Source organism: Stereum hirsutum (assembly GCF_000264905.1).
Source record: "Stereum hirsutum FP-91666 SS1 unplaced genomic scaffold STEHIscaffold_12, whole genome shotgun sequence".
Lineage (NCBI taxonomy): Eukaryota > Fungi > Basidiomycota > Agaricomycetes > Russulales > Stereaceae > Stereum > Stereum hirsutum.
In genome coordinates, this window is record NW_006763142.1 from 1,026,405 (window position 1) to 1,054,134 (window position 27,730).

At 50.6% G+C, this 27,730-nt stretch overlaps 9 protein-coding genes across 9 annotated transcripts; 4 read left to right on the plus strand and 5 right to left on the minus strand.

The window, feature by feature from the left end:
* Positions 1-518: 518 nt before the first annotated feature.
* Positions 519-3,985, plus strand: STEHIDRAFT_113198 (uncharacterized protein; the record flags this gene model as incomplete). The annotated part of the gene is made up of 4 exons (XM_007307008.1): positions 519-598; positions 713-2,336; positions 2,380-2,556; positions 2,705-3,985. The coding sequence occupies 4 exons, from the start codon at positions 519-521 to the stop codon at positions 3,983-3,985; spliced, it is 3,162 nt and encodes a 1,053-aa protein (XP_007307070.1).
* A 618-nt stretch (positions 3,986-4,603) lies between these two features.
* On the minus strand, positions 4,604-7,330 carry STEHIDRAFT_113199 (uncharacterized protein; the record flags this gene model as incomplete). Its single annotated transcript, XM_007307009.1, has 14 exons — positions 4,604-4,774; positions 4,808-4,820; positions 5,325-5,377; positions 5,427-5,709; positions 5,786-5,844; positions 6,005-6,047; positions 6,107-6,122; positions 6,186-6,388; positions 6,503-6,594; positions 6,657-6,757; positions 6,826-6,887; positions 6,946-7,114; positions 7,190-7,224; positions 7,281-7,330. The coding sequence occupies 14 exons, from the start codon at positions 7,328-7,330 to the stop codon at positions 4,604-4,606; spliced, it is 1,350 nt and encodes a 449-aa protein (XP_007307071.1).
* A 2,199-nt stretch (positions 7,331-9,529) lies between these two features.
* STEHIDRAFT_148708 (uncharacterized protein) lies at positions 9,530-10,758 on the minus strand. Its single transcript, XM_007307010.1, has 3 exons — positions 10,195-10,758; positions 9,935-10,129; positions 9,530-9,851 (listed from the first exon to the last, which is right to left on the minus strand). The coding sequence occupies exons 1-3, from the start codon at positions 10,685-10,687 to the stop codon at positions 9,784-9,786; spliced, it is 756 nt and encodes a 251-aa protein (XP_007307072.1). The 5' UTR covers positions 10,688-10,758; the 3' UTR covers positions 9,530-9,783.
* Positions 10,759-10,934: 176 nt separating this feature from the next.
* Positions 10,935-12,540, plus strand: STEHIDRAFT_170400 (class I glutamine amidotransferase-like protein). Its single transcript, XM_007307011.1, has 4 exons — positions 10,935-11,249; positions 11,317-11,409; positions 11,483-11,619; positions 11,994-12,540. The coding sequence occupies exons 1-4, from the start codon at positions 11,012-11,014 to the stop codon at positions 12,381-12,383; spliced, it is 858 nt and encodes a 285-aa protein (XP_007307073.1). The 5' UTR covers positions 10,935-11,011; the 3' UTR covers positions 12,384-12,540.
* Positions 12,541-13,506: 966 nt separating this feature from the next.
* STEHIDRAFT_101043 (Clavaminate synthase-like protein) lies at positions 13,507-16,001 on the minus strand (the record flags this gene model as incomplete). The annotated part of the gene is made up of 11 exons (XM_007307012.1): positions 15,407-16,001; positions 15,160-15,302; positions 14,864-14,989; positions 14,760-14,802; positions 14,536-14,647; positions 14,394-14,473; positions 14,308-14,323; positions 14,181-14,242; positions 14,007-14,110; positions 13,698-13,902; positions 13,507-13,658 (listed from the first exon to the last, which is right to left on the minus strand). Exons 1-11 carry the CDS (start codon positions 15,561-15,563, stop codon positions 13,507-13,509), a joined length of 1,200 nt encoding a protein of 399 aa, XP_007307074.1. The 5' UTR covers positions 15,564-16,001.
* Positions 16,002-17,277: 1,276 nt separating this feature from the next.
* On the plus strand, positions 17,278-19,692 carry STEHIDRAFT_170402 (dicarboxylic acid transporter). The gene is made up of 12 exons (XM_007307013.1): positions 17,278-17,483; positions 17,544-17,577; positions 17,651-17,736; positions 17,822-17,929; positions 18,001-18,045; positions 18,110-18,145; positions 18,211-18,299; positions 18,362-18,453; positions 18,514-18,598; positions 18,679-18,723; positions 18,788-18,823; positions 18,978-19,692. The coding sequence occupies exons 1-12, from the start codon at positions 17,381-17,383 to the stop codon at positions 19,155-19,157; spliced, it is 939 nt and encodes a 312-aa protein (XP_007307075.1). The 5' UTR covers positions 17,278-17,380; the 3' UTR covers positions 19,158-19,692.
* Positions 19,693-19,969: 277 nt separating this feature from the next.
* STEHIDRAFT_148712 (NmrA family protein) lies at positions 19,970-21,992 on the minus strand. Its single transcript, XM_007307014.1, has 4 exons — positions 21,166-21,992; positions 20,528-21,102; positions 20,243-20,451; positions 19,970-20,175 (listed from the first exon to the last, which is right to left on the minus strand). Exons 1-4 carry the CDS (start codon positions 21,201-21,203, stop codon positions 20,050-20,052), a joined length of 948 nt encoding a protein of 315 aa, XP_007307076.1. The 5' UTR covers positions 21,204-21,992; the 3' UTR covers positions 19,970-20,049.
* Positions 21,993-22,450: 458 nt separating this feature from the next.
* Positions 22,451-24,022, plus strand: STEHIDRAFT_159587 (uncharacterized protein; the record flags this gene model as incomplete). The annotated part of the gene is made up of 10 exons (XM_007307015.1): positions 22,451-22,573; positions 22,635-22,640; positions 22,692-22,731; positions 22,794-22,935; positions 22,992-23,038; positions 23,098-23,276; positions 23,340-23,411; positions 23,481-23,555; positions 23,611-23,657; positions 23,719-24,022. 10 exons carry the CDS (start codon positions 22,451-22,453, stop codon positions 24,020-24,022), a joined length of 1,035 nt encoding a protein of 344 aa, XP_007307077.1.
* Positions 24,023-24,768: 746 nt separating this feature from the next.
* On the minus strand, positions 24,769-27,334 carry STEHIDRAFT_101052 (MFS polyamine transporter; the record flags this gene model as incomplete). The annotated part of the gene is made up of 8 exons (XM_007307016.1): positions 24,769-25,117; positions 25,178-25,300; positions 25,390-25,506; positions 25,571-26,095; positions 26,176-26,302; positions 26,393-26,692; positions 26,784-26,885; positions 26,976-27,334. The coding sequence occupies 8 exons, from the start codon at positions 27,332-27,334 to the stop codon at positions 25,040-25,042; spliced, it is 1,731 nt and encodes a 576-aa protein (XP_007307078.1). The 3' UTR covers positions 24,769-25,039.
* Between the last annotated feature and the right edge of the window lie 396 nt (positions 27,335-27,730).

Below are 27,730 nucleotides of genomic sequence, written 5' to 3' on the forward strand. Positions count from 1 at the left end.
CGCAGCGCTGGCGAGGACTAGGACCGAGATGCCACGTAGAGTTAGCGGAGCAAGATAGAATTGAGTGAATTGACCCGAGGATGAGGATGAGGACGAGTCTAGCGTTGGTACTGTAGTGCCTCCGAAAGCTATAGTAACACGATTGAAAGGACCCAAGTATTCGGGACGAGTGAGTCGGATGAGCAGCATGGGACGCTTAGACTGAGTCGAGTGAGTTGAAAAGCGCTCAGTGGTCGGTACGAAGGAGGGCTTTGTTCATGAGCGTCCAGTACCACTGATCGGAGATTCAAGTACCGAGAAGAGTAACTACTTAGAGTTGCTGGGCCGTTGAGTAGTCGAACCCATCGAGCCCTCAAACGAACAACAAGCCGTCCAGCATAAGTATTATAGGAGACCTCGGAAGCGCGCAGCGGGTGAGGAAGTGTCACCCACGCGTTCACCTTCCAAGAAACAAGGCGAAGAAAGACCGATGCGAGAGAAAGAATGCCGTAGACCAGACCTCGCCGAGCGTGGATACGATGAACACGATGCCGAAGAATAACGAGTGCAGCCCAGAAAACCTCGAGAAACAAGCCAAAATAAAGCGCTCCTGTGACGCGTGCGTGAAGAGCTCTCGCAAGGCACATGGAGAGTCTGTGCCTAACCTTCGCGCGGGGTTAGGGGGATCCGTAAATAGGTTGCTGTAGCGGAGTTTGAACCCGTAATTAGACAGAGCCCTGCAGCTCCGAGCAGGCCCCGCTGGCCACGCCATCCAAACCACCCCTTCCCTCCTTGTCGCTATGCCAGACATAGTCCAAAAGCCGTCCCAGCCGTGGCTCCTGCTGGAAGAAAACCAGATGCTGCTCGCGACGCTGGCCACGCTGACCCTCGCCACCGGCTCCGCCCTCATCTGGCGACGGGCCCTGCCTACTGCTTCTGAATCTCAGGGCGACTCAACGAACGGCGATAAGGCGAAACCTTCGCTCATACAGTCCGCCCTCGCGTCATTGCACCTCGATAGTCTTGCCTCTGGAGCGGCCCTGGTCGAGAACGAAGGCGGAGGCAGCGGAGGCGGAGGAGGCAGCGGAGAGAGCGCAGATGGTCACGACGCGCTGGACCGTGACGGTCGTGCGCATTCGAGGAACAACGCACGGCCGAAGGAGAGGAGAAGGCGGGGAAAGGATCCGTTGAAGGATCTGTCCAAGAACGGGAAGAAGCTGAAGGACATCCTCAGACAGAGCCAGCCCAAACGGCCGACGACCGCCTCGTCCGACGACGCCACCACCGCGACAGAACACAACTCGCCACCGCAACCCGCCCCTGTCCTCCTCTCCCGCGACCTTAGCTCCTCGTCCACGACCCGCACTCGGTCAGCAGCAGCGGCAGCGTTGGAGGAGGAGCAGGAGGCCACGCCGAGGCCGTCGCCTCCTTCCGTTGCGTCGGGTTCGAGGCCTTCTCACGAGCTTTCCTTCCCACCCGCACCAGTACCCGCACCGCCATCCCCTCCCGCCTCACACGCATCCGACTCCCTTCTCTCCCTCCCAGAGTCAACAACGGAGCACCCGCCCAATCGCAGCTCCACCATATCCATACCCTCATCCTTCAACGCGCCCTCCACTTCCACTTCCACTTCCACCTCCGAGTCCTCTTCCCACCTCGCTCCCCCTACTTGGTCCTCCTCCACCTCCTCCTGGGTCGAAATATCCTCCCCCTCTGCCGGCTCTTCATCTTCATCCAAACAACGGCCGAAACAAAGATCCCGTTCTCGCAATCCGAACAGTTCGTGGGACTGGGACGGTCAATCGCCTTTCTACCGTGATCCTCCCCCTCGGTTCAGAACCGCCGCCGCCGCCTCCTCTGCTGCCGGTGCAAATGGAAATGGAAATGGAAACTCTCCGCATCTCGCGCCGTTGACGCCCCAGTCCATCCCCTCCTCGCTCCCCATCTCACCCGCAGAATCACCGAGCAAGTCTTCCTTCCCATCTAGTAGTAGTACCTCCACATCCCTATCCATACCCTCCTCCCGACACGCAGCGCCCTCGCCCTCGCCTGGTCCCGGACCCTCACGTCAATCTACTATCCGACGTACACCTACACCGCGTTCTACCCAAACTCCTCCTCCGCAGTCTTCTTCTTCTTCCAATCAGACCCCGAACCCGCTCTCCTCGTCTTCCAGTCAGACCCTAAACCCACTATCGACACAGACCCAGATCGCGTCGTTGAAGGGCGCACTAGAAGCCGCGAAGATGAGGGAGGAGAAGTATAGAGGTGAGGTGGAGAGGTTGGGGAAGGAACAGGAGGCGATGAGGTGGAAGGTTCAGGAGGAGGCGGCGGGGTGGAGGAGGAGGGAGGTTGAGGTGAGTTTTTTTTGGGTCTTGGTCTTGTTGTTTTCTTCCTGAGATGTTAGATGGGCGATGCTGTGGCGGGGGTGTCGCCCGCGGTGCACAGGGTCGGACAGTTGTCTGGAATCCGGCCGTACAGAAAGATGCGCACGACGTTCTAGCAAAGAGAACTTTTCTGATTTTTTCTTTGCGCATTCTGTTGGCTGGAGTTCTGTGCGGCTGGATTTTCATCCTAGTGTGTTGTGCTTTGGCTATTCGCTGAAGGAGCAGGAATGAGGACGTGATGCCCGTGGTTCTCTATCTTATATTTCATCCTTGTGTTTGGTCGTCCGTCCACCGCTCTGATCAAATCAAAACTGATGCACCACCCCAATCTATTATAGCTACATAACTACATCCAATACCTAGGCCACACACTCCAACTATACGCATCCAGCGTAGCCCCTATCCCCGTCCCCGTCCCTGCACCGAACTCATTCCCCGGTCCCGGTCCTGGAGCATTCTCGCCGCTATCACCGCTTTCGCCAGGTAGCACTCAACCATTCTCACCTAATGGTAGTCAACCTCAACCGCCACCGAGCTCGTCATCGCCTTTTGGCTCGCCCATGCCACTTCAACAGCCGTATTCGATGCATAATTTCGTGGCGCCACAACATCAACAGCAGATGATGATGATGAATCCGATGGGCATGTTTTTTGGGACTGGGATGGGTGGGGGTGTTGGCGGAAGTCCGAACGTGAACGGGAATGGGGGTGTCAATGGGAATGGGAATGGAACCGGAAGTTTGAACGGAAACGGGAATGGAAACGGAAATGGGAATGGGAATGGAAACGGCAACGCAGCGACGTCCTCAGCCCCATCGTCCGTCGGGTCTGGGTCCGGAAGTCCGGTGCAGTTTGATGACGGACAGAGAGGTCGGAGGAGGGAGAGGTCGGTGTACGAGGGCGCGAACGGGAACGGGGTGTTATCCCACCACGGACATAGCGAGCGAGAGGATGGAGAGGATGTGAATACGGATATCGAGGACGGACCGCACGGAGAACTACCAGCACAACGCGAACACGAACAACGCGAACAATCAGGGGGAGAAGAAGAAGAAGAAGAAGAAGAACAAAGCGACGCGTACGATTTCATCGCAGGAGCCATCTTGAAACGTCCAGAGAGTCTAAGTTTGAGGCTCAAGAAACGGGGCGCCGGGAATGGGAATGGGGGGAGTCAGAGCGCGAGTCGGCGGGGAGGGGCAGGGGCAGGGGCGGAGATGTTGAAGGCGAGGTTCGAAAGACCGGTGGAGATGGAGGAGTGTCGGTTTCCGTCGATTGAGGATTGGGGGAATGCGTTGGGTGTGCCGAGGAGGAGGGTGGAGGTTGAGGAGGAGGTGTGGAATGGGGAGGGGGAGGGGGAGGGGGATGTCGCTGTGGGTGAGGAGAATCAGGATGGAGAGTGGCAGGGGGGAGAGGAGAGGGAGGGAGAGTTGTTGTATGACTCGGCGGCGATCATGCGGTCTCCTGGGTTTAAAGAGGACAACCATGGCTATTCGAATACGCTCGAGATCCCGCCGTCGTTGGATACGGAGACGCACATGAACGGTGGAGATGGCGATTCGGATCCACGGACGGCGACACAGACGGCTCATGATGTCGATTTTCATGATCCACAATCGTGATAAATCAACTCTTTCTCTCAGTTCTCAAGACTCTTTCCTTCATCTTTCCCTATCAATATCATATCATATCATATCATATCATATGTATTTTTTTCCTCTTGACCAACTCCTTGCGATGTGCGCTCACGCATCAGATACCACAGAAACAGAGACGGAAACGGAAACAGAAACAGAAACCAAAGCCTGCAGTTTTTTTATGAAGTATGAAAAAGATTTGTGATGTTCTTGTTCTTGTTCTTCCTGACTCGTCCTTCGCTTTCGACCACGCCTGCCCGCCCATCACCGTTCTTTGCGTTCGAAGTTCTTCCCCCCGCTCACTCTCGCTCAGTTTCTTCACCCCATCCCACTCTTTACGCTGCAAGCACTCGCATCTGCGTCTTTTCCCTCACTCGTCTTCTTCATTTTACGCGCGTTGCTCGCAATCCTCAATCCTCAATCCTCAATCCTCAATGGAGGGCCTGCTTCCTCATCCTCTTCCTCGTCCTCGTCCTCATCCGTATCTATGTCCCCATCTCGCCTTGCCCTTCTCGTTCGGATTATTCCACTCTTGTCTTGTTTTTTTATTATGTCTTTCATCATTGTCTTTTTCTCTTGGTCTGATTGTTTATCTTATCCATCTTATGGCCCGTTTTTGGTCGCTGTCCTTTTCTCGTTATTCTTTGTCTGTCTCGGTTTACTCTCGTCTCGTCTCGTTCCCGTTCCCGTTCTCGTATTCGGGTCTCGCTGCTTATTTTTCTTCTTGATTGATCCAAGATCTACGTATGGTCCTGAATTCTCCGTTCCATGTCCCTACATACGCATATATCACATTACATTACTTACTCCACGCTTCACGCTTCAAGTTCACGTACACACGCACACGCACACATGCACGCATGCACATACTTCTTGCTCCTTACCCTTGTTCTTGTTTCTCTTGGTTTTGATCAGTCGTCGGTTGTTGAAAATGACTTCTTATTGTCCTCCCCTCCCGGTTCTAAAGAACACAGACCACCGAACTTCGAAACCCAAACGCCCAATGTCTGCAGCATTTTATTTCTTTAATTCACGCTTCACGCTTCACTCGTTGATTGTTTTGATTTTGGGATGTATACTGAATCTGAATCTAAATCCAAATATTGACCAAGACGAGCAGACTGGTCTCCGCTGTAGTGCCTGGTGTGTTTTTGTTATGAGCTACGTCTCAGCGTGCGGGTGTCCTATTCGAAACGGGGCTGTACCGCTGGAAACGCATGGGACTTCATAATACATGGGGGAGTTCAGAATGATGGGTCGAACTTGAAAGCAACAAAAGGAAAAAAAACCCCCCAAAGGGTCATCGATTCATCTGCTAGCGCACGACTTCTGCAAAGGCACCATGGAAACGGCCTCGATATTATTTGCAGTATAGACCTATCGAACACCTCAGCACATGACGGAAGTGGGAAGGTCTGAAGCTTACCACTGGAACAAGCGTCGTCTGCGCACCTCTACCAGCGCCGACCTCTTCGTCCTCATTCTCATCAATATCGCCATCCTCGTCATTGTTCCACGAACTAGAGTCTATACGCATATTGCCATCTAGGTCCCCAAGCCATCCGTCCTGTGTCAAAGTATGGGACGTGGCTCGTGGAAGATCGATAGGTAGACTCGGATGCGGCAGCCTCCCGTGCTTGGTGTCGTTTCGGTGATGCCAGAAGCATCGCAGATTGAGTACCATGCGATTGACGAGGATGGTCGGCGCTCTGTGTGGAATGGTCAGGGTCAGCAACGATGATGATGATCGCTATGGTCTCGGGATCCCATGGATCTGAGACGCACACCGTGAAACCGGTCGCGATACTGCATCCCAAAGGACTCCCAGCGAACTGCGGTATCAGCTGTAGTACAGAGTTGGAAGGTGGATATTGATCGTTAGGTGTTAATTGGGACTTTATGAGTATATGAGAGGGTAGTAATCTTGCCTCGGTTTTCAAGCTGGCCTGGAAACGCAATGCTGGTCTGTGTGTATACTAGCTCGCGAAGTACGGGGATGCTCACCACGTTCAGAAGTACTTCCCCAAGCCCGACCATAAGGAATGCGCTGCATATCTCTGTCTAAATATACCGGGGACTATGCTGTGCTTGGCAGAACATGCTTACAAGTAGTAGAAAGTGCCTAAAAATTGGTCAATATGATTAGTTTCGAAAGGGATAATATGGACGAAGCCTGTGTACATACCATCGCGAAGCAAAACCTGCGTGATAGATGCACGTCCAAGTTGATGGGCCTCCATCGCATGGGAAACGGTCTTCCTGAGAGTCAGGACAAACACCATGGTGTCGAATATGATCGGAAGCACTGATCCCCCAATCAATCGGACCAGGACCACCCCTCGATGGGCGTCCTGATAGGTAACTGTCCACAAATATAGGTCGATAGAACTATTTGAAGTACGGGCGGGCAAGTCGCACGGACGAGTATTGAGAATAGGGTCGAAGCGAGGCGAGTTCGCAATTCGTGAGTCGATGGAAACTCAGATGGGATTCATGTCTTACCTCGGATCAACGTTTGCGGTGATAATGCCACATCGAGAGAGAATACTGAATAGAGTGCCGTCTGTGGAAACCACCCTCACGAGTGTTGAGTACTGCCAAGATGATTCATGAGATATGTGCTCTGTGACAGTCATATAAAGAAGAAACAACTCACGTAGATGATGAAGAAGGCCGAAGCTAGAACAGGAGCGAGGAGGAGTACAAGTAACGTGGTCCTTCGAGAATAGATGGCGAAGACGCGCAGAGCAAATAACACTGCAGCCAGATCGTCAGACTCAGTATCCTCTGCATTTCAACTACACACTATAAAAGCTTAGGTTTACCACTGGTGATTGCAGAAGCTAATATGTTGAAGGTTTGTGACGCGATAAAGATACGAGCACATCTAAATAATATGAAACATGAGAATGACAGAGGTTGCCGAAGAATGAGTCTAGAGTTACGCCTCGTTCGTAGTGTGCCCTGGAAGGTTGAACGTCAGCTGCACCACCTGGTAGCAGAGGGAGCTATATCGATTAACGACGAAGAGTGCCGAGGTCAGAGAGAACTGCCTCGACCAGACCGAGCTGATCTCTTGGGGCAATGTGTCGCAAAAGTCCAGTGTCCATACGACTGCAAAAGTAATTAGACAGAGTGAAACGAGTGAAAATGGTTGAGCAGTCAATAGAATATATAATAAAGACGTACCGAGGGCCGCTAAACTAGCATAATTGTTGAGACCCCTTCAAACAATCGTTAATATTACCATTCGTCCAGGGAGCCACAATCGTGTGCTCACCATAGCTGTTGCGAGAATATGAACTGTGACAGGGCATTTGCTTCAGACATGATATATGGAGGATAGAAAAGATACGGAGAGACCAAATAGAGCACATACATTATATAGTATCGCTCATCATGACCCGATATAGGCTGCTAGGTAACGGTCTAGATATCTGGATAAAAATCATGATATGATGAGATCTGAACGAAGTAGATGTTTGAACCAGAACTACGTACACATGAGCAGGTGGAACGCGTCTCAATTCACAAAGTGACTACGTTGAGTTTATCAGGGATAAAAATAGATCATTTACAAAAGATTGGGATAAAGATGGCAACGTCGAAAAATGAAACACATTTTACTGTGTCCACCTTAACCAGGGATAGCGGTAACTCAATCGCGACGTACTTACTAGTTTCGTGCTAAGTCCTGCGTGGACATGAAACTCATGAGCAGATTTAATAGCCTGTAGTCAAGATGAAGATAGGACACAAATATCAGAAGATGTGCAGGTCAGTATCAGGAAGATATGATGTGATTCGAAGGATCGCTCAGAGATCGGCTGTAGTTGAAGTCAGCATACAATAGACGTTATCTGCAGCCTGAAAAGTAGACTTTTGAGTTGCAAGGCGACGCAAGCGAACTGTAAAAGTGAGAATTTTAACTAAAATTTCAGTTCGAAGGGGAAAGTGCAGGCCAGCCGTGATTGGCTGATCGACTCCATTTGGCCTGCGTCTGGCACTTACCGAGGGTTCGAAGCGAACTATGAAAAAAAAATTGAAGTTTACGAGCTCTCAAGCAGCCAATTTGAAGCTCATAGAACCTCTCGGTTTTCAGGCTGCAGATAACATCTAATCAGTCATAAATACAATTAGTAGTACAGACACTTGATGATGATAGCGCGCAGATCGAGGGTGAGAGTTCGTTAAGAGACTTTGTAGAGCCATAGTGAGCGTTTCGGCCGCTCAAAATATTGCGACATCGTGAAGTTGTCGTGCAGTTAGCGCCAACTCGATCACAAGGCTTGGACAAAGCGCTAGTAGTGCCCAAAGAGGAAGGCGAAAGCTTCTAGATTCAACAAGTGTAAACAAATACACGTGGATCCGTGAAATGGCCCTGGAGCGACGATCGATGGTCCTTTGCTCTGCGACTGAGTTACCTTGGTATCTCTTTCTAATCTACACATAACCCATGATGTAATCGTTACTCCGAAGAGACTGGCCATTTATCCACGGAGTGGCTTGTCTGTGTGCCAATATTTTGTGTAATTAGCGCTAGCTACTCCGAGTTCAAGGCAACGACTGTCGTGGTGCCATTCAAGTCCTGAGTATTGATGGAACACCGGTCTTTGAAAAGATCACCATTGGGAGGTGGCACAGAAACTGCGTAAGTACCGTGTGCAGCATACCTGAGAAAGATGGAGTACTTACCGCGCGCCGGCACTGTTCTAATTAACCGACTCTGCGCAAGCTAGGCGGCTCTCATTCAATATAAGCATCTGGAGGCGTCGACGACGCTCTTCGCATCCCTTGATATCACGTTCCTAGAATCTCAGAACCACGACCGTCATGTTCTGGGAGAATATATAGCTACCAATGTGCCCCACGAGCTTCCGACATACGCGCGACCAAGCCCTCCAGGTGTTGAAGTGCTGCTTCAAGTCCTGATGTCGTTGTCCTAAGGTAATCTCGTACTCCGTCAAGTCGTAGAACCTGCAATCCAATTCATCCGTCAGGTTTGTCATGAACTTGCCATGGGTGGATGCTGATAGGCACAAGAAGCTGCTGCTGCTGCTGAAGTTCACGCCCTTTTGGATCATCCAACACCGTCTCGTCCTCATGTGCCTTGGTTCCCAATTACAAACGGGCGAGGGATGGAAGCGAGAAAAGAACAACTGCTTCGTGGTATTTTTAAGGATGAACAGTCCACACACCTGCTCCGCGTACGTTCGAAACATTGGCAAAATGGCAAAGACGACCATGAAGAGCCATGAAGCCTTGTACAAAGAGGGCGCTCCGAGAATTTTGAACATGTTTGCCATAGCAGGGAGGCATAGAAGAGAAGAAAGACACACGATAGGCGGAGGAGACTCATCTTCGTCCATAGGCGTGTGACTCGATTCATTTTTGGTAGAGCACGGATGGCCATAGACGAGAACTGAGACCACTGCTTTGAGAACAGCCGATGATTCCTGTCACCGTCAAGACAGAACCACAGATATCCGGGGGGTGACTGGTGGTCATGGCACCGAGGCAAAAGTCCGTGGAAATCCGACCTCCAAATAATATGCGTGAATATAGATGTACACGACCCTACAGAGAATGATCCTGGCACAATACATAACCAAAGAAAAAAAAAACGGGACCAGAACGGCCAAACGTGAGCTAGGCTGCGTAAGAGTGCCCTCTGAGGAAGAAGAGGAAGATAGAGAGGACCATCAAGGCTCGAGCCCAAGTCGCCACAAGAAGGGTGGAGGCTTGCGGCTCCAAGAGAACGGCAGGGCCAGTGAAAGCGTAGGTCATGTTTTGAAGACAATGATGAGGATTAGAAGAATAAGAATCAGGAGAGCTATGGTCACTGTCGAGCCTGTCAAAGCCATCAAGCCAACGCCACATGGGTGTATCAGTTTCTCTGACGACGCAGACGCCACACTGTGACGCAGGACGCACCGTGGTTCTTTGCACCCTTCGCTACCTTGTCCAAGCTCTTCCTCGCACGGGCAAGGCGACTATGTGTTCGGTCGAGGTCAGTATCGAGCTCCTCTAAGAGGCCGGTGTGCGTGTCGAGTTCATCGTTTATCTGAAGGGATAAATGATGTTGTCGCGTGATTGAGTGTGAGAGGTTCTCGAGATGCGTGTCTTGGTCTATAGGAAACAATGCGAAAGCAATAAATATTAGTTGGAACAAATGAGATTGAAAGAAAGCCTACCGCTCATCATATCCCGTTGTTGCTGCAGCATCATACTCGGGTCCACCTCAGGTTCGTCCTGATACGGCGTATACACTCGATCCTCGTCTCCACCCCACTGCGACCTCTGAAGCTCCTTTCTGTCTCCATCATCCACTACTACTTCATCCACCTCCACCTTTACTTCGGGCTTCGTCTCCGGAAATGTTTCCACACCCTGGAGCTCGCATACCTCCTCGCCCAACATACCCCTCATCCTCCCATACTGACTCTTCAGCAACTTGATAGCTTCGGCACCTTCTCCACCAGTCGTCAGATCCTTCTCTTCAGCTTCTAGTATTGCCACCCGAAGCTGCTTTAGATTTCTTGTGATCTGTGGAATGTGAAGATTCGAGGTCGTTGCGCCGTTGCTATTAGGTATTGATGATGACAGTGACTGCAGACGTTGACGTTCAAGAAGCAGAGAAAGTGTTTGCGTTGATAGTGAGGTTAAGCGAGCTAGTGAGGAGGCCATCGTGGTCGTCGATCACGGCGGTGTGGAGGCTGTCTGTGGTAGTGAGAAGGACTTCGTTGAGGCCGGCAGGTGGAAGTAGCGAGAGCGACAATTGCGAATTCGGCTTAGGGTAATTCGTCTAATCTAAGTACATACAAAGCCGTTTAGATAAGATTAGATAGGTGCATAGGCCATGTCGCCACCCTCGCCACCGGCCTGCTCGACGGCGATCCGTTGCAAGGTTCTGACCTTGACTTCCACCATCCTCCCGAATATATAACAGAAATTATCGTTCCGTAGACCTGTGTTGTCACTCATATCCCCCGGATTGCTTCCAAGACTGCAATGGCCTCCAAGATCAAACTCGCCCTGCTCCTCTGCGATACCCCCATCCCCTCCGTTCTTGCTGAGCACGGAAACTATACGTCTATATTCACGAACCTACTTCGCGATTCCCTACCAAAAGATAGTGGGTATGACTTTCAATTAGACCCATATGACGTTCGCGGGAAAATGGAGTACCCGGAGGAAAGTCTGCTCAATGGAGAGGATGGGTATAAGGCTGTTATCATGACTGGGTCTGGTGAGCACTTCCTCTATTTCCTGCATGTGACGGATGAGAGATGACGCCGGGTCCATTTTTTTTCTAGCCGCCAGTGCTTACGAGGATGTACCATGGATTAACAAACTCGTAGATTGGGTTGCTTGGCTGGCGAAGTCTAAACCGGGTACCAAGATCGTTGGTAGGCAGAACAGTTCCAATACTCGCACTCCGTACTTTTTAATTCATGCCACCTCTTTCCTATCCTAACCCAGGGATATGCTTTGGTCATCAGATCGTGGCGCGAGCACTAGGAGGCTCTTGTGTCCCTAATGATGGGCGATGGGAAATTGGACCTTGTGAGATCGACATGACTGATCTCGGAAAACAAATATTCGGCTTGGATGTCTTGGTGAGTAGAGTGCTTCTTCTATGCGTCTAGAAGTCCTCCACTGGTTCGCTGTGCGAGTCGGCTAGCAAGGACGGGGTTACGCTGTATTGTGGCGTAATTTGAGATGTGCAGCCGGATGTTACCTGAAATTCGCCCATCACCAAAATTCCTGTACACCGTTACAGAACTTACTCCCATCACAGTAGCACCCATTGCGCTAGTTTTCAGGACATTTCGTGTGGTCAATATCGCGAAATCTTGTCGCACGACAGGCGCCACACCGTTACCTTCGAGAAGTAACAGATGGCGTCGAATGGTTGGACCAGCTCATGAACTGATACCATAATCTGACCGTCTATATCCAATGCTATACTGATGACCTTCACTCATACCAGAACATCCAACAAATGCACCGTGACCACGTCCCCTCCGTCCCACCTTCCTTCCACCTCCTCGGTTCAACCCCCGTCTCTCCAGTGCAAGGCCTTGTCCGCTTTCGTTCCTCCTCACCCGCCGATTCCGCCATTACCAGCACAGACCCGCCCGCTTCCGATATCCCCCCTGTTGAGCGGACGCTCAAAGACGTGCACATCCTCACTCTTCAGGGCCACCCAGAGTTTACGGCCCCGATAGTGAAGAAGATTATAGATGCGAGAGAGGAGGCGGGTATATTGAAGGGTGATGTCGTCAAAGTTGCGAGGGAGAAAGAGGAGCAGGGATGGAGAAATGATGGGGTGGGTGTCGTGGGGAAGGCGGTATGGGGGGTTGTGCTGGGTAGCTCGTAAGTTCAGGTTTGGCCGGATAGTGAAGTTAGAGACATGCTATGTCTGGTGTATGAAAGATGTGAGCCGACTTATTAGATCCATATGTTGTATTCCATCTACAGCATGTCAGTTGAGTTGGATCATTGTTCTCTAGGCATATACAACAGTATCATTGTTGATTAAATCTACTAACCAAGAGATTGTGAACGCGACAGTTACAACTTCAGTCGAAAGCGCCCTCACCCTGCCCCACAGTACTATCTTCGCCGGCTGGACTGTCGCCGTTCTCATGCTGACACCACCTATCCCACCTCCCGCTTGGTATATATTTCCAAGCATTCTTCCCTATTCACCATCATTCTCGCCGTGTATCCAACTGCACCCTCCTCGTCCTGGCTTGCCTTTCTTCTCGCCCACTCTACCTCGTCCTCTTCTTCTCCTCTCAATTTACAATGCGCCAGATCGATAAGAACAACCGAATTTTGCAGCACGCGGTTGACGGGCCCATTGTCGTCGTCATCGCTATTTGGTCCGGGGGTTAGGAGCGGTTCGCGAACGATGAAGTTATCCATCCGGACATCCTCGTTCAATGCTTCAAAATCTCCTACACGGTCCACGACCGCCACAGCCGCGGCCCGGAAAGGTTACGGCTTTGTGCTGCGAGAAGCCCGAATAGGACAAGATTGAAGGTGATTGAAAAGGACCGACTGGGTAAAATCGTGACTCGTGTCTTTGGAAGTAGAGCCCCATTAGAGCCGAAGGGCACTGAAGTTGTTGGAGACACACTCCAGTTTCTGTTTCAGGGTACAAGTCTCTGTTAACAGACCTCAGGCAGTCTATTGATACTACCGTCAGCCAACCTTTCAGCAGGAAACGACCAAGGAAGGACGAACAATGGGGATGTTGACCGACAGGGGGATGCGACGAGTCGGAAAGTGAAGTCACCGTGGTAGTGAACGCCACACTCATGCATACTCTAGTTGGGTTGGGCCACAGATCCTTACCCTCTCAACATGGCGTTCTATGTGATCACGTCACGACATTGCAGTTCCAAACTATCATACAAACATTCTAAAACAGTTCCAAGCATAGTTTCATAATTGCTTTCGACCCATCAACCGACCAGCTCTATGTCTTAAGCCGTTCAATTGTACTGCGTGACCTTCACCCCCGCGATCTCTTCCTCTTCTACATCTAAACCTCCTTCAACCTTCCTAACCGTCTTATTCCTCCCATACAACCTAGTCCTACTCCTCCTCCACTCATTCATCGTCAATACCGCTCCCTCTTCATTCTCTCCCTCTGCTCCTCCGCCACCAGCGGCCCTTTTGACACCCGGAACGTCCTTGATACCCACCCTCTGCAGCACGGGAGACTCCGTGTGAGGAAGAAGTTTCACATCGTCGTTGGCCATTGAGAAGTAGAAGACACCGACGCGGGCGAGATTGGACTGGGAAGGTGGAGGTTGGGTCACGCGGTGGATCGTGGGTTTATAGTAGGAGCCGGAGAGGAAGTTGATGACATCGCCGGTGTTGATGACCTGTGGACGTACGAGTGTTATCAGTCAGAACAGAATACACAAATCTTGTGATAGCCGTCGAAATATATGTACAAGGGGGTAGGTGAGTGAATAAATGAACGTACGAGGGCATTCTCAACGTGACGGACCCAACGCCACTTTCCATCTGGAGAAAGAATTTGGAGACCAGAAATGGGCTGCGACCAAAGCACTGTCACGCTCCCGATGTCTAAGTAGATGTATAAGACACTGTTCAGCATGCGCGATTCTCAGAATATGGGGTGTAGTATGTGGAGCACCTGTGTGGCCCTTGAGCCAGACGTTCTTTGTTTTAAGCTCATCCTCCGCCGAGCGAGGGAAGCTAGAGCATCCAAGAGGCGACGTGAGATACAACAATCCCAAGACAGCATATGTGGGGAGACTGACTACTTCATGAACCGCACTGTCATAGAAGCACGCAATCAAACCTCGATGGTCAACGAATGAGAGTGTACAATGTGGCCAAAACGCACCTGAGCTCTCATCGACACCTTCGAACTTGTGCTGTTCAACCAACGCATCCTCTGGAAGCTCGAGTCCAATAGCGAGCAGCCTGTACAGTAATCTATCGTCAGTCGCTTGAAATACTGTTGGGTGCTCTCGTGAAGAACGCACCTAAGTATTGGAAACACAACGTTAAAGTGGTTGTGTTTCGCGAAGTCTTCCAGTTCTTTTAAGTATGGTCTCAGGAAGGTAGGGTGCTCTCTGTTGTAAACCTTTCGGTTGACTGGTGCAGCAATGAACGTGAGGTACATTAACCAAACATAATCCGTCAAAGATTTCATAGAGAGTTTGAAGGCAAGCCACTGATATGAGCTCAAAGAGAGTAGAGCACTCACTATTGTACTGTTCGATGGAATCATAAACGCCTGGTTCGATTTGCTGTACATCAGATACCCAGTCAGTTATATCCCGGCTGGATACAATGCCAATAAAAACACACCCAAACATTCCTGGGCTTATATCCCTCATACGCCTCCGCCTTCTGATCATCGACTGTATACTTCTCCTTCTCCTCCTTACTGACACAGTCGAAGGTCGCGTTCGCCAAACTAAAGACACGCCTTGTCTGAACATCGTCAAGGTACAACGACCAGAACCAGCATGCCCCAGTAGCACAATACAGATAGTCAGTCGATAGTCGGACTAACACAAAGACACGCGACAAAATGATAGAGCCAAGGGTGGACGGAAGTTCCAAATGGGCCGAGGTATTTACGAAGGGTGAAGGGAACATACCTGCTCGGCAGTGTAGCCATGATTGATAGCGTAGAAGAAACCTTGAGTTGTCATAGCTTCGAGCATCTGTTTCGCGAGAGTGCGACGCCCGGCGGCCGTGGACGCTTGAGAGAGGTCAATAGAAATGAGGTCCGCCCATTCGACTGTTCGGAAACATATCGGTCAAAGATATTTCGACTGAAGTAGTACGGCAGAAGAGGAAACATGCGATGGGGGCATAGGGGAAGAAATGAAGGATGTAACTTACGGTCTTCTGTTGCAGTGGGAGGTGGTGTCCATTCTGGTATAGCACTTGAAGCCTGCTCTGATCCTGTGATCCTCAAGGACTTGCTGGACCTCGAGAATATGGCAAGCCAGAGAGACACAAAGGAGTTAACAAGCCAGCGAAATGGATTCGGAGCCATATCGTGTGGATACACGCAATGGAAGGTAAGTGGGACGAGAGGAAGCGCACTTCAGAGGGGGACGGAAGACGAAGGAACATTTATATAGTAGGACGGGAAAATGATGACAGCGTGTCAGCATATGACTTCAATCGCTGGGTGTCCATAACAGCGCTCAGGATTCCATATCAAGTTATGATACTCGACCTTTGAGTTCTGTGTGGTTTCTAGAAGTGTGGAAGATGCGGGACGGAACGATGCACACGATAGGCGCTGCATCCTAAGAAGGTTTAGTTACTGTCTGGAGGTTCCACCAGTGTCCACTTGCATGTCTTACTAGTGAATGAGTTAACAAACGAGGAAAAGGGGTTTAGCTACCGTTTAAAAGGTTGGAGGAATATAGTCCACTATACGAGGTATTCAGGTGGCAAAAAGAAAGTAAGATCTGGGGATGAACGCAAGAGAAGAGGGCTCCACAAAGCTAGAAGAAGACTCGTGCACGGTAGAAGGCGATCTAATCCTGTATCCTCACACGAATCGTTTAATAAGTGAAACGGCGTCTTCGAGTCAGGAAATCAAGATACTTACCGTTGCTTATCGATTCAAAGTCGTCCAGGACTGTCATGCCGCATTGACGTATACCACAGGCATAGGGAAGTTTGCTTGGAGGCAAAGTTCTAGAGTCACACGATGAGATCGAACCTGTATCGTTCTCCTTGACCGGGCATCTGACCATGCATCGACATGGATCTCAGAGACTACTATCCTTCCGACTCCCGTCCAGAGCGCCGGGTATGTGGTCTCTTGGTCAACACCGAAGATCATATGCGATGTGGAAACGTGTACACAGTCCATTGTTCTAGTAGAGAGCGACATAGGTTGTACGACGTGGCCAAACATGAGCCATGGAATGAAATTAGATATTTTATGATTGGACACCTTTATTTTTGCGCATGCCGAGGTCATATGAACTGAATGACGATGTGTTGCACGTAGCATTGTACCCCGACAAGCGGGCCGAGGTAGTGGGCGCTTCTCAAACTGAAGTACTCTCGCCTCGAACAAATGTGGGTAGTATGCATTGATCATTGACAGCATTGGAAAGAACCTAGAAGCGAGTCTGTGGGGATATCATATGATGTGTCCAGCCAGGGCATGTCTACACAAGCAGTTGCCTGTGAGTCTTGGGGGTGAAACTGAGTTCCGAAGGTTACCGAACCGATATGGTCCGTGAGCACTTTCTCAGCACGAGTGTTTAGATGTGAAGAGCCGAGGATAGTCACTCCGAGGTATTAAGAGCAACCAATGCTTCGATGTTCAGGTCGAAGAAGAGCGAAGAAGAGCTGCGAGACATTCACTCGGCGAGGAATGACCGGTGAGCAAGAAAAGCAACTGGCATTTCGGCCGGTAATCAGGCGCAAGACGAGACGAAATATTGCGAGCAGAAATCATAAAAGACAACAAGCTGTTGGCGGAGAGCCGATGATGATGGAAGGAAGAAAGAAAGTGTTCGGAAGAAACCGTGAGGAAGGAAGAGTATGACCGCCGCACGTGGGAAGTGGCTGCACAGGAATGTGGGGAAAGGGGCGTTGCGGGGAAGCGGCGGACGGTCAGACGACTTGACGCTCAGAGGTCACAAAGCCTGCAGTGGTCGATGATGTACATACCCATGGAGGGACATGCGCCCTACATAAAGACGCATTTGGCTCACTTTCCCAGACACCTTGTTCTTTACGCCCATCTTCCCCGACTTCGACCGCCATTCGACGAAAATCGTCCATAGTGTTCGTTGAACTCGACTCCAAGATCGCGGCGACTTACTACAGAAGGAACAAAGAATGTCGAGAGCTGTTCAAGATGCTGCCCCACCATTGCCTGCAGGAGAGAAGGTCACATCTTTACCGGCGAAGAAGAAACAACCCTATCCGTTTTGGCTAGGAGGTGTGTCCATTTTATCTTTCTTTGGAGACCAGACGCTGAGATGAAGCTTGGAATGGAAAGGTGTTGCGGCGACCATTGCTGCGTCCATAACACAGTGCGTTTGGAACATGAGCAATCTTTCATTATCGTGTGATACTCAACGATTCGATTCCACGTTATCGTCATAGCCCATTGGACCTCACCAAGGTCCGCTTGCAGGCTTCAGGGGACAAGCGCATGATCGCGTCCATACAGAAGACCGTCCGAACAGCAGGTACGCACACCTTAACCATGGTCCAAATACGGCGTGTACGATGTTGGTACAGTATGCAACGTTGGCTGATCGATATCTTGTATAGGATTTCTTGGTCTCTTTGATGGCATCACTGGAACATGGATGAGACAGATGAGTTACTCGGTCTGCCGCTTTTGGGCGTATGACGAGAGCAAGAAATTGATCGGCGCTGGCAAGTCCTCATTAATCATTTCTCCATACAGCACCCCTAATAACGCGGAAGACTAACGTCTACTTTCGCAGACAACAAATCACCAGCATGGAAGCTTGCGTTAGCTGGTAGTATGGGTACGCCGTTTCCGCCATGGTCTTCCCGGATATCATCCAGATATCTCACAATGCTTGTCTCCAGCTGGTGGAATTGCTGGCTTGGTTGGAAACCCCGGGGGTAAGCCTCCTTAGACTATCAGAAACTTCCCACCAACTGGCTGAGAGTATACTCGTTTCTTCTAGAGATCGTCATGGTCCGATTACAAGGTGACTTTGCGAAACCACCAGAGAAGCGCTTCAACTACAAGCACTGCTTTGATGCTCTCTTCCGGGTACGCCTGCTTCTCTTTGTGCCACACAAACTCTAGGCCAATATCATTACATGCTGCAATAGATGGTGAAAGAAGAGGGTGTCTCTTCTCTGGGGCGTGGTGTTGGACCTAACGTATTTCGTGCCATCCTGATGAACGCCTCCCAGCTAGCCTCGTCGGTTTTTGTTTCATGATTCTACTTACTTGACATTCCCTGATCCTCTTCTGCATCTAGCTATGACTTTTTCAAGGCCGAACTGCTGAAGACTCCGTACTTCGACGACAACATCTATTGCCATTTCACCGCCTCTTTCGCCGCGGTACGCCACCAACCTGTTCACATCCTAACAAGCTATCTGCGACTATGACTGATGGTCGAAACATATTCTATATGACATAGGGCACTGTTGCGACAACTGTATGCTCTCCCGCTGATGTACTGAAGGTCAGTTGTTGTTTCTTTCAAGTAGCCCCTATTAGTAGGCTGACACGCCACCGCCACATCTCAGAGCCGCATCATGAACGCCTCCGGACCTGGCTCAAACGTGCGTTCCTCCTCCCTCTGCTTTCTTCTTACCCCATGTTTTTATCCTGTTCCTCTATTTTTCGTTCTCTCCCGCCCACCCGTTCAACCCCTTTATTCGTGGATCCAAATTCTGACGCCACTAAATCTCTTTCGGCTCCTGGCCACGTAAACAGTCAACGATGGCAGTAATCCGTCAATCTTTTGCCAACGAGGGACCGATGTTCATGTTCAAGGGCTGGGTACCCGCTTGGTCCCGTCTGCAGCCGACTACGATCCTCATCTTCCTCACCTTCGAGCAGTTGAAAAATCTGGTGGATTGGAAGAGAGGTACGCAGAAGACTCCGGAGCTGTGAGACGCGTCGGCCTACGACTAGACTGGCGACGGGCGGACGGGTGCTGAACGGCCAAGGGGCGAGTTTGTGCAAGTGGAACGATGAGAGACGTAAGGCAGTGGAGGCTGTTAGGGTGGCGCAGCCTGTGGTCATGCAGGGGCGGTGACGAGAGGAGACAGTGAGTGACCGGTCAGGAAAATTGGCTGGCCTTCTGGTGGTGGTGGTGGTGGTGGTGGTGGCGGCGGCGGCGGTGGGGCTCAGTCAGAGCTGTGGTAGGTACCGCTGGTGTCAGTGTTCGAGATGCTTATGATTTGGAACTGTATGTATGATTGATTGTACGTTAGAGTGGACGCGCCTCGCGGGATCGGAGGAACACCCTACTTCCCATCCGCACGTCCTTGTTGTGTACTTTGTCCGTGTTTGTTGATTGTTGTTGTTGTCTATGACCATCATATCTGTTCTATTCTGTTCTGTACTTACCTGATGTGTACTCATGCCGTGTACACAGCCGTCGAGCTATATATCTCTGTACATTTGACTGATGGACTGATGTGTGGCCCGCTTTATTACCTAAATAAAACTTATACACATACTTCATCCCAAAGCCGGAGCCTCGAAGATCCTCGTTCACCTTGCGGTGTACGGTGCCACATCGACCATGTGGCACAGACGCCGTCCGGTAAAGACGGATTGTGTCACGGCTATTTATATATAACCCCATACCCCCGACAAGTCCATCAACTCACGAACCACAACACTACTCTCAGAAGTCTTCGTACAGACGATATTGTTGTGAGTTGACATCGAATGACGCACTTACGATTCAGATTAAACGGCAACTATTATAATTCCCTAGTTTTTCGTGATTCATGGGTATAGTAATCCGCAAAAGTAATCCGCAAACACAAAACATTCAAGCCTTCGACTGCTTAGACTCCGCCTTCAACTTCTGCACCAAGTCACGAACCAAAGGACTATCCTTGACCCACTCCCGATAACTCTTTGCCTGAGGGTATATGGTCAACGTTTGCTTCTTGTCCTGCAACAACAGAAGATGGGTCTCTTGAGTATATGGATAAAGTGAGTCATAAAACAATTCTGCTTACCCGGACACCACTTTCAGGTCCCGCCCTCTTGACGTACTCCCAAGAAAGATACATCAATTCCGCGGCTGGGTGATCGACAAAGCGTGTGGCTTCGAACTGCTCGGGAGTAAGCTCAAGTGCAAGACTCGCTTTCTCTCCCGTCACCTCGGCGAACTGGGTGGCAAGGTCTCGCAGCGAAAGGTACTCGACGACAGTCTTGATTTTCACGCCTGGAGGAAGAACGGGTGGTCAGTACAGCTCCTAACTCACTATAGCCTCCGAATAATCGAAATAGGAAGGACTTACCAGAATACTTCTCGGGCTCACGGAACGCAGCGACGACGAGCCCACCCAGGTCGGCGACGCTGAACGCGAAGATCGGGACGTCGGGGAGGAAGGCAACAGACCAATGGAAACCCTTCTCCTCGTTGTAGCTCGGCGCGAAGAAGCTCGTCCAGAAGTTCTCGTAATACATCGGGATATAGACGAACGTGTAGGGGACTCCTGACTCGAGAACGCGGTCCTCAATGAGGGCCTTGGACTTCCAGCTGATGGCTTGACATTCCCCCTCACGTCCCTCGACCGTCGACCACACCAAGTGCTTCACCCCTGCTTTCTTCGTTGCCTCGACGATGTTCTTCCCGTGAAGCTGCTCGGCATCATACCCATGCTCGTAGAACTGTGTCACTCCGAATACGCCCCATGCGCCCTCGAAAGCCTTCGTCGTTTGCTCCAAACTCGACAGATCAGCCTGGACGACCTCGATACCCTTGGCCGCGAGGGCCTTGGAAGCTGGCGAAGACGGGTTCCGAGTGATGGCGCGGATGGTGAAGTGTCCTGCAGGTTCTTTGAGGAGGAAGTCCACAACAGAAGATCCCTGTCTGAGTGCACGGGCGGGATATGGTTAAGCTAGATCGTAAGTTTGTCTCATCAGGAGTACATACTGGCCAGTGGCGCCTGTGACAGCGATCAATTTGGGCATGATGGAAAGCGGCGAGGTAAGAATGCGGTATTTTCGTCGATGCTGCGAGTCAGAGCGTGATGTAGTTGGCGCAAGAACAAACACTAGCTTTGTGAACGGAGAGAGATAAGTTCAATAATTCTCTGTCTGTTCCCTCTGGTGTTTATAGCGAACCTGACTGCTGCCGCATTTTCGCCATGCATTGTGATCAAGATTCGATTATCGCTCCTCGGGCTAATCGGAAACAGATACCCGGCTAGGCCCCTTTCCCCTCGAGCCAACCTAGCTCCTTTGCTCTCTCGTCTTCAGCGCATGAGCGTTTCATCCGAGTCGATTCTACAAAATCGAGCTTCGTTCTTCGTGAACGGCTACAACGTGCCTTCTTGTAGGTCGATGTAAAGCGTTGGCCACCTGGTCATGCATCACTTTGTTGGAGCTATTGTCTTCGTCTACTTTTTCACCTGCTTTCACCAGCCCTTCCATGTCGTTAATCTTGTGCTGAATGTTCAAGAGAACGGCCCAGGTTTTTCCTACCCTTGGCAGGCAGTAGGATCGGAACTATGCCGCGGCCATGGAGTCGGTCTCATTCTGCCTCCGTTCGATCGAGAGCGTTTCAACTTACTTGCGAGGCTCACAACGCAGCTGACTTGCAATAAAACAGCTGCCCTGTGAACCTGTTGGCCTCTTGCAGTCCATGGATAGAAAATCGCCCCACTAAACTCCTTATCCTGTTATCATATCCCAGTCATTTGGAAAGGAAAGGAAATCTATTCAGGGTACAAAACGGGCCCTCAAGGACCAATACCCCTCGTGAGTGATGCAGCTGTGGAGATGTTGTGGTGCTACGAACTTGCCAGGAACGCATTTGAAACTTGACCCTGAGCGTAGTCCACCCTCCACTGGTTCTTTCTTGCACGTATCACACAAATTATTAGCCTGGATACGTTTGAGGCCCCCCGCACGATATTTCTAGACCATCTCGATGCCCCAATGAAAAAGACCCGGGTCTAAGTCGGTCCGTATTTCACGTTTTCTCCTTGTTAACCATGCTGACCTCGGTCGCTATGCAATTATCGAGCAGCTCAAAAGCTTGGAAGGGCTTGTCGATCGTGCAAGCTCCCATTTAACTAACCCCGCGCAACTATTCTTACTTTTCGCGACGACGTTCGTTTTCTCTGCTCATCGATTCGTCCCAAGGTTCTCGATAGTCCCTTGAACACCGTCAACCACGCCTTGGTCGCCACCTTCATCTCGTCGCTTTTTCCAAGATGTCTGGCATGGTAGCGGTGAATCAGATTGCCGCGGAGTCGGTGAGCGGCGGTGACGAGGCTACAGCATCGTTAATTACCACGGCTTTGGGGCTGATTCACGTCCTCCAAGTCTACACTTCGGTATGTACCCGTGGCCAGTCTGTACGCCGGCGACTTTTAACTTACGATGCTCCGCCGCCAGGTCATGGTCCGTCATTTACTCCGACTGCTGATTTTCGTCTTACGAATAGGAAAATAGGTCGCTGTGGCCGTTTGGGACTGGCTAACGTGTCTCAAAAGTACGCCTTTATCGCCCTATCACTTTCTGGCATCTTTCGTTGATAGATTGGCCTGTCACCAGTGGAGTGGGAGCGCATATGGAAGCGAAACTGGACACTTGTTAAATTCTTATACCTGTGGACCCGATACTATGGTCTCCTTTGTTTCTCCGTCAACTTGTGGCTCTTCAACGCAAACTTTACAACGGAACAATGCAAAGCCTTGTAAGTTACTATCCTCTCACGTTACTCGGCCGCTAGGCTCAATCTCGATTCTGCAGGCATTATATTATAGCCGCATCATGTATGTGGGCCACATTGGGTTCAGGTTGGTTCTCATTCGACATGGCTCGCTGGGATGATGTTGATATGTTATGTATTACGTAGAGGCCATCCTCGCCGTTCGTACCTGGGCTTTCATGGCTAAAGCAAGATGGGTCGGTATCATGCTCGTCTCGATGCTCCTCGGCGAAATGGTGTTCCTACTCTATGTGTCCATCGCTGGAGTACACCAAACTGTACTTGTCTTTGATGGGCCGTGCACTGCAAGCGATGCCCCCGGAAAGGTATGCATTATTGCCGTCCAAATTGACAGAGACGATTCGGTCTGACCTGATGTTCTTGCATAGCATGTCGTTATGGGCTTCTGGCTGGCACCGGTGCTGTTCGATTTGATCTGCACAGGATTGACTCTGTTCAAGGTAACACAGCTGTTCCCTCCATCTTCAATATCTGAATCCTCTATGATGATCACTAATGTGTGATTATAGGCCATTAAGACCAATTCCCTCGTTCGTTCGCCACTCCTGGTAGTCTTCATCCGTGAAGGCCTCTTCTACTTTTTGGTACGTCTAATTATTTTATGCTAGACTCGTCAAGGCGCTCACCATTCCCCTTCAGGCGGTCAGCGCGGTCAATGTTTTAAACGCTGCGTTCATGTTCCAAAGGTGTGTCCACTCCTCTTTTTTCGTCCTCGGCAAAACTTATCCTGAGAACGTCTTCCGATAGCAACGCAAACATTCAAAACATCAATTCATTCCTGGCTCTCATCCTCGGACAAGTTCTTTGCTGCCGACTCGTCCTCAATCTTCGTGCACCATCGGACGCCTTGGAAAGCAACACGTTCAGCGGGCCTCGTCCGCCTACTATGAACCGTTCACGGAATCCGACGCAAGGTGTTTCGTCTTCTATTCCTCTCGGTAATCTTACCAGCGGAGGGACTCAAGACGAAGACCTCTACGGCGGAGTCAAGGTGCACGTGGACGTCGAGACGGACTCTCGGGGTGATAGGGTGAAGGGTGATCGCCTCTGATTTTCTGATACTTTCTCGGTGGATTCTCCCTTCGACCTATACCAGGCCTGTATCTTTCAATGGCGTCCATACTTCGCACTGCCATTTCATTCTCTTTTGGTTTATCTATCTCGTCGTCGTCGTCATCATACACCACGCACCCACTCATTATTGGTTTTTTTTCGCTCTGTCGTCGCCGGTCCATCACCCACTTCCACTTATTTTTAACGTACTCGAGGTTTCGAACGAAAAAGAATTTTATATCATTGGTCTGTTGGCTATGTTTCTAATGAGTCGAGTCCAGAGACTCAGCAGATCATCAAACTAGTCCTTCGTTTGCTGGCGTTGCCACGATTCCAACCTGACTACTTCGCCATTGGGAGTTCTAATAATCACACTTCAGCTCGTCTAACGATTATGGAGAGCGGCGCTGACCGATGTTCATGATACTTCTTCGTTTATTATGACGGGCTCGACCTCCACGCTTATACTCCGGCCGACCCTATGGCAAGTGATTGTATCGTTTGAACGGAATCCATTGCATTAAACCGAGGTAGAGTGTGAAGACGTGTGGGGGGCTCGATGTGTTCTATGGCTACAAATGTAGGGAGAACTATGCTGAGATAGCAGAGAATGAAGATGAATGACGGCCTGCAGATGGACGAGGTGGGTAGTGAGGGAGGAACGCGTGGAGATGGAGGCAGCTGAAAGGTGGAGCACTGCGAAGGATGAGAGGAATAGGGAGAAGGCGGCGATCATGTAGGTATCGTAAGCAGACACTGGATTGGAGTGAGTGAGAAAAAAGGAGGATGTGCTGGACGGTCGTGACGAGAAAGAAGTAGAGAGAAATCTGTGAAGTTCAAACATAAGTCTAAATTTGCATCGTCGGCATGAAAAAACCCGTGATCTATCAAAGTCCCTATTAGGTCGTAAAATGGAGGAAAGCAGGATGAAAGCATGGATGAGAGGAAGGCGAAAGGCGAAGACGGGTAGGACACGAGGAAGCGGGTCCTGTACGATCTTGCATCTACGGGATTATCAGACTATCTGCTGGTGATTGGCTTTCTCGGCGTCCGCTTGACGTTCGGCTGCCATCTCTTTTGCAATTTTGAGGTCCTATATTCCAGGAGTGATAAGTACAGACCCGAGCATGAGGGAGCATAACCATAAACATACGAGGCAAGGAGCAAACTTGCTGGCGCCGCGAATCCGTGGGCCGTACTTGTAAAACAGGAATGGCATGGGCGCCATGACCAGTGCGATGAATCCGATGAGCGTCGATGCCCAGTTAATTCCGAGCTGTATAATATAGAAAAATAGAGGAACGATCATTGTAAGTAATTCGGCGGGAAAAGAATGTAGTAGGAGTGAGTGAGAAAAAGGCATACGTTTGTGTACAGTTGGACTGTGAACAGAGGAAATGCGGCTCCTACTACCGAGCGACAAACGGTGTTGGCGGCGAAGGCAGATGCGGAATACATCAGGTACGTATCGATGAGATAGCTCTGTTCAAGTAGATGGGAGGGTCAGTATGATACGATCGTAACGAGAACTCGCTAACGAACGTACTAGGAACGAGATGAACACCAGACTTATACCAGTCCCCAAAGGGATCGTCGCTAACGCCGGTACATACCACGGCACACTAGCATACTGACCCGTCCATCCTAGCCAAAAGGCGCCAATAACCAGGCTCGGCGCACCAACCATTGCTCCCTGCAGCCTCTTCTCTGGTGGTGTGAAGCCCCTCCACTTATGTAGCAGCTCGGGATAATCTCTCAAAAAGTATTGGTTGACTGCTCCTCCGACACACGAACCAAGTCCCACACCAATGAAGATAAGACCGCCTTGAGAAGTGGTGAGTCCGTGGCGTTCGACGAAGACGATGGGAAGAGCCTCGAAGAGGGCGTAGATGACACCATAGACGACGGACAGGTAGATTGTGACGAGGACTAGAATGGGCTCCTGGAGGAGCATACTGAAGGGGCGGAGGACCGTGCGATGGCAAAGTTCGGCGGCGGTCCATTTTTCGCGCTCTGCTTCGGCGAACAGGTCCTTGTTGGCTACAGGGTCCGCTTTGCGGAGGCGCTTGGCCTGTGTTTAGAAGAGATTAGTCGGTATTGGCACTATATGTTACGGTCGTAAGGGCAAGAATGATGTAACTGTAGACGTACCTTCTGGAGAAGAATGACGGGAGCGTAGGTCTCGGGCATGAGCACGATGCTCGCCAATGCGCAAGAGCCTGCGAAGATCATCTCGACCCAGAACACCCATCGCCACCCGACACCGCTCTGTACAATACTGTAACGGTGAAATAAAGCAATCCCGTTAGCTAGACGCCAGATTTACTAGATATCGCTCAGGCGTATACAATAGGAGACGAGTGCTTACAATCCACCCACCAAAGGGCCAAAACACGGACCCAAGAACACCATTGTCGAAAACATGGAAGTCGAAGGCCCGCGACCAACGGGATCCCATATATCCGCTATCAAGCCTCCACCATTAGTGAGTGGCGCGCAGGCGAAGAAGCCGGAGATGAAGCGTGTAACAAGCAAGGTCTCCATGTTTGGGGCGAGGGCTTGACCGAGGTGGAAAATCGTGTACAGGCAGAGAGTTATGGTCATGATGGGTCTACGGCCGAAGAGCTCGGAACCTGGGCCCCACAAAAGTGGTCCAAAAACGTAGCCACTGTAGGGATACATTTGGGTCAGATGATTCAGAAGGGGTGTGGAAATGAGAGAAATGAAGCCTTGGGGAGTTCGGGCCTGGGGAGACTTACAGAACAAATATGGACGTGACCAAATATGAGACCTCGGTCGGTATGTCGAACTCTGCCTGAATGAGCGCTGTCGCCGTCGACGGCATCGACGACGCGAATGTCCTGTAAAGTTGTAGGGGCCCAAAAATCCATATCATCAGCTAATATGTCACTCAACAAATCCATGACGAGGAACATAAGGATAACACGTACACATTCAGTGTCAAAATCGAACAAAAGACAGTAACAAACCACTTATATCTTCTCGACCAGTTCTGCGGGTTCTTGGGGTCATTTGGTCCATCCCAATCCACAAGATTTGGATCAACTTCCTTTCCTTTACCAAAAGCTGGCGACGATGAAGGAACTTCGTGCGTTGCAGAGTTAGATGACTGAGATGTTCGCAGAGGAGGGTCCTCCGGATCATCGCCACCGTACTTCTCGAAGTGAGCCTCATCCCGCTCAAGTTCGTCGTCGAGTGGAGAGCGAGCACGGGTCTCGATCACTGTTCTCGAGGATGCAGGCGAGGACAGATTGTATGGCGTATTCGACCCTGAGGCAACCGCAGGCATTTCGATGATCAAAGCGATGGCTCGCAGTCAAATACCGACAGGTGGACGTAGCGAGTGGCAAGAACCAGTCAGCGCGAAAGGACAGAAAGGGCGGGACGAGAGGCAGAAAGACGTGAACGGGTCAAGATCGCTGTCATCTTCGACCGGGCCTGTATATAAGCCTTTGGCACCAACGCGGACACTGGTGAACGGATAATCTGAACAAGCTCAAAACTGTGTGTAAGCTTGTCTGAGGACGGGCGACATGTAGAACGTTTTGGAGGACAAGCAAGGCCGAAGCATGCGGGAGGTCGGATAAGTTGTTCACCGAGGTCATGATTAAGATATGAAGCGGGTGTAAGTGAATCCGTAGCTCACTACAAATGACTGTTGACTGTACATTGTTGAAACCGTACA

What these genes read in the sequence shown, in the direction of transcription:
- STEHIDRAFT_148708 (XM_007307010.1), bottom strand. Translation starts at nt 10,687, where the DNA reads ATGGCCTCCTCACTAGCTCGCTTAACCTCACTATCAACGCAAACACTT. An exon ending in ACAACGGGATATGATGAGCG is followed by an intron (nt 10,130 to 10,194) that starts GTAGGCTTTCTT and finishes TGTTTCCTATAG; the next exon opens with ACCAAGACACGCATCTCGAG. An exon ending in GAAGGGTGCAAAGAACCACG is followed by an intron (nt 9,852 to 9,934) that starts GTGCGTCCTGCG and finishes TGGCTTTGACAG; the next exon opens with GCTCGACAGTGACCATAGCT.
- STEHIDRAFT_170400 (XM_007307011.1), top strand. Translation starts at nt 11,012, where the DNA reads ATGGCCTCCAAGATCAAACTCGCCCTGCTCCTCTGCGATACCCCCATC. An exon ending in TGTTATCATGACTGGGTCTG is followed by an intron (nt 11,250 to 11,316) that starts GTGAGCACTTCC and finishes TTTTTTTTCTAG; the next exon opens with CCGCCAGTGCTTACGAGGAT. An exon ending in ACCGGGTACCAAGATCGTTG is followed by an intron (nt 11,410 to 11,482) that starts GTAGGCAGAACA and finishes ATCCTAACCCAG; the next exon opens with GGATATGCTTTGGTCATCAG.
- STEHIDRAFT_170402 (XM_007307013.1), top strand. Translation starts at nt 17,381, where the DNA reads ATGTCGAGAGCTGTTCAAGATGCTGCCCCACCATTGCCTGCAGGAGAG. An exon ending in ATTGCTGCGTCCATAACACA is followed by an intron (nt 17,578 to 17,650) that starts GTGCGTTTGGAA and finishes TTATCGTCATAG; the next exon opens with CCCATTGGACCTCACCAAGG. An exon ending in GAAGACCGTCCGAACAGCAG is followed by an intron (nt 17,737 to 17,821) that starts GTACGCACACCT and finishes TATCTTGTATAG; the next exon opens with GATTTCTTGGTCTCTTTGAT.
- STEHIDRAFT_148712 (XM_007307014.1), bottom strand. Translation starts at nt 21,203, where the DNA reads ATGCCCAAATTGATCGCTGTCACAGGCGCCACTGGCCA. An exon ending in TGAGCCCGAGAAGTATTCTG is followed by an intron (nt 20,452 to 20,527) that starts GTAAGTCCTTCC and finishes TTCTTCCTCCAG; the next exon opens with GCGTGAAAATCAAGACTGTC. An exon ending in GACCTGAAAGTGGTGTCCGG is followed by an intron (nt 20,176 to 20,242) that starts GTAAGCAGAATT and finishes CTGTTGTTGCAG; the next exon opens with GACAAGAAGCAAACGTTGAC.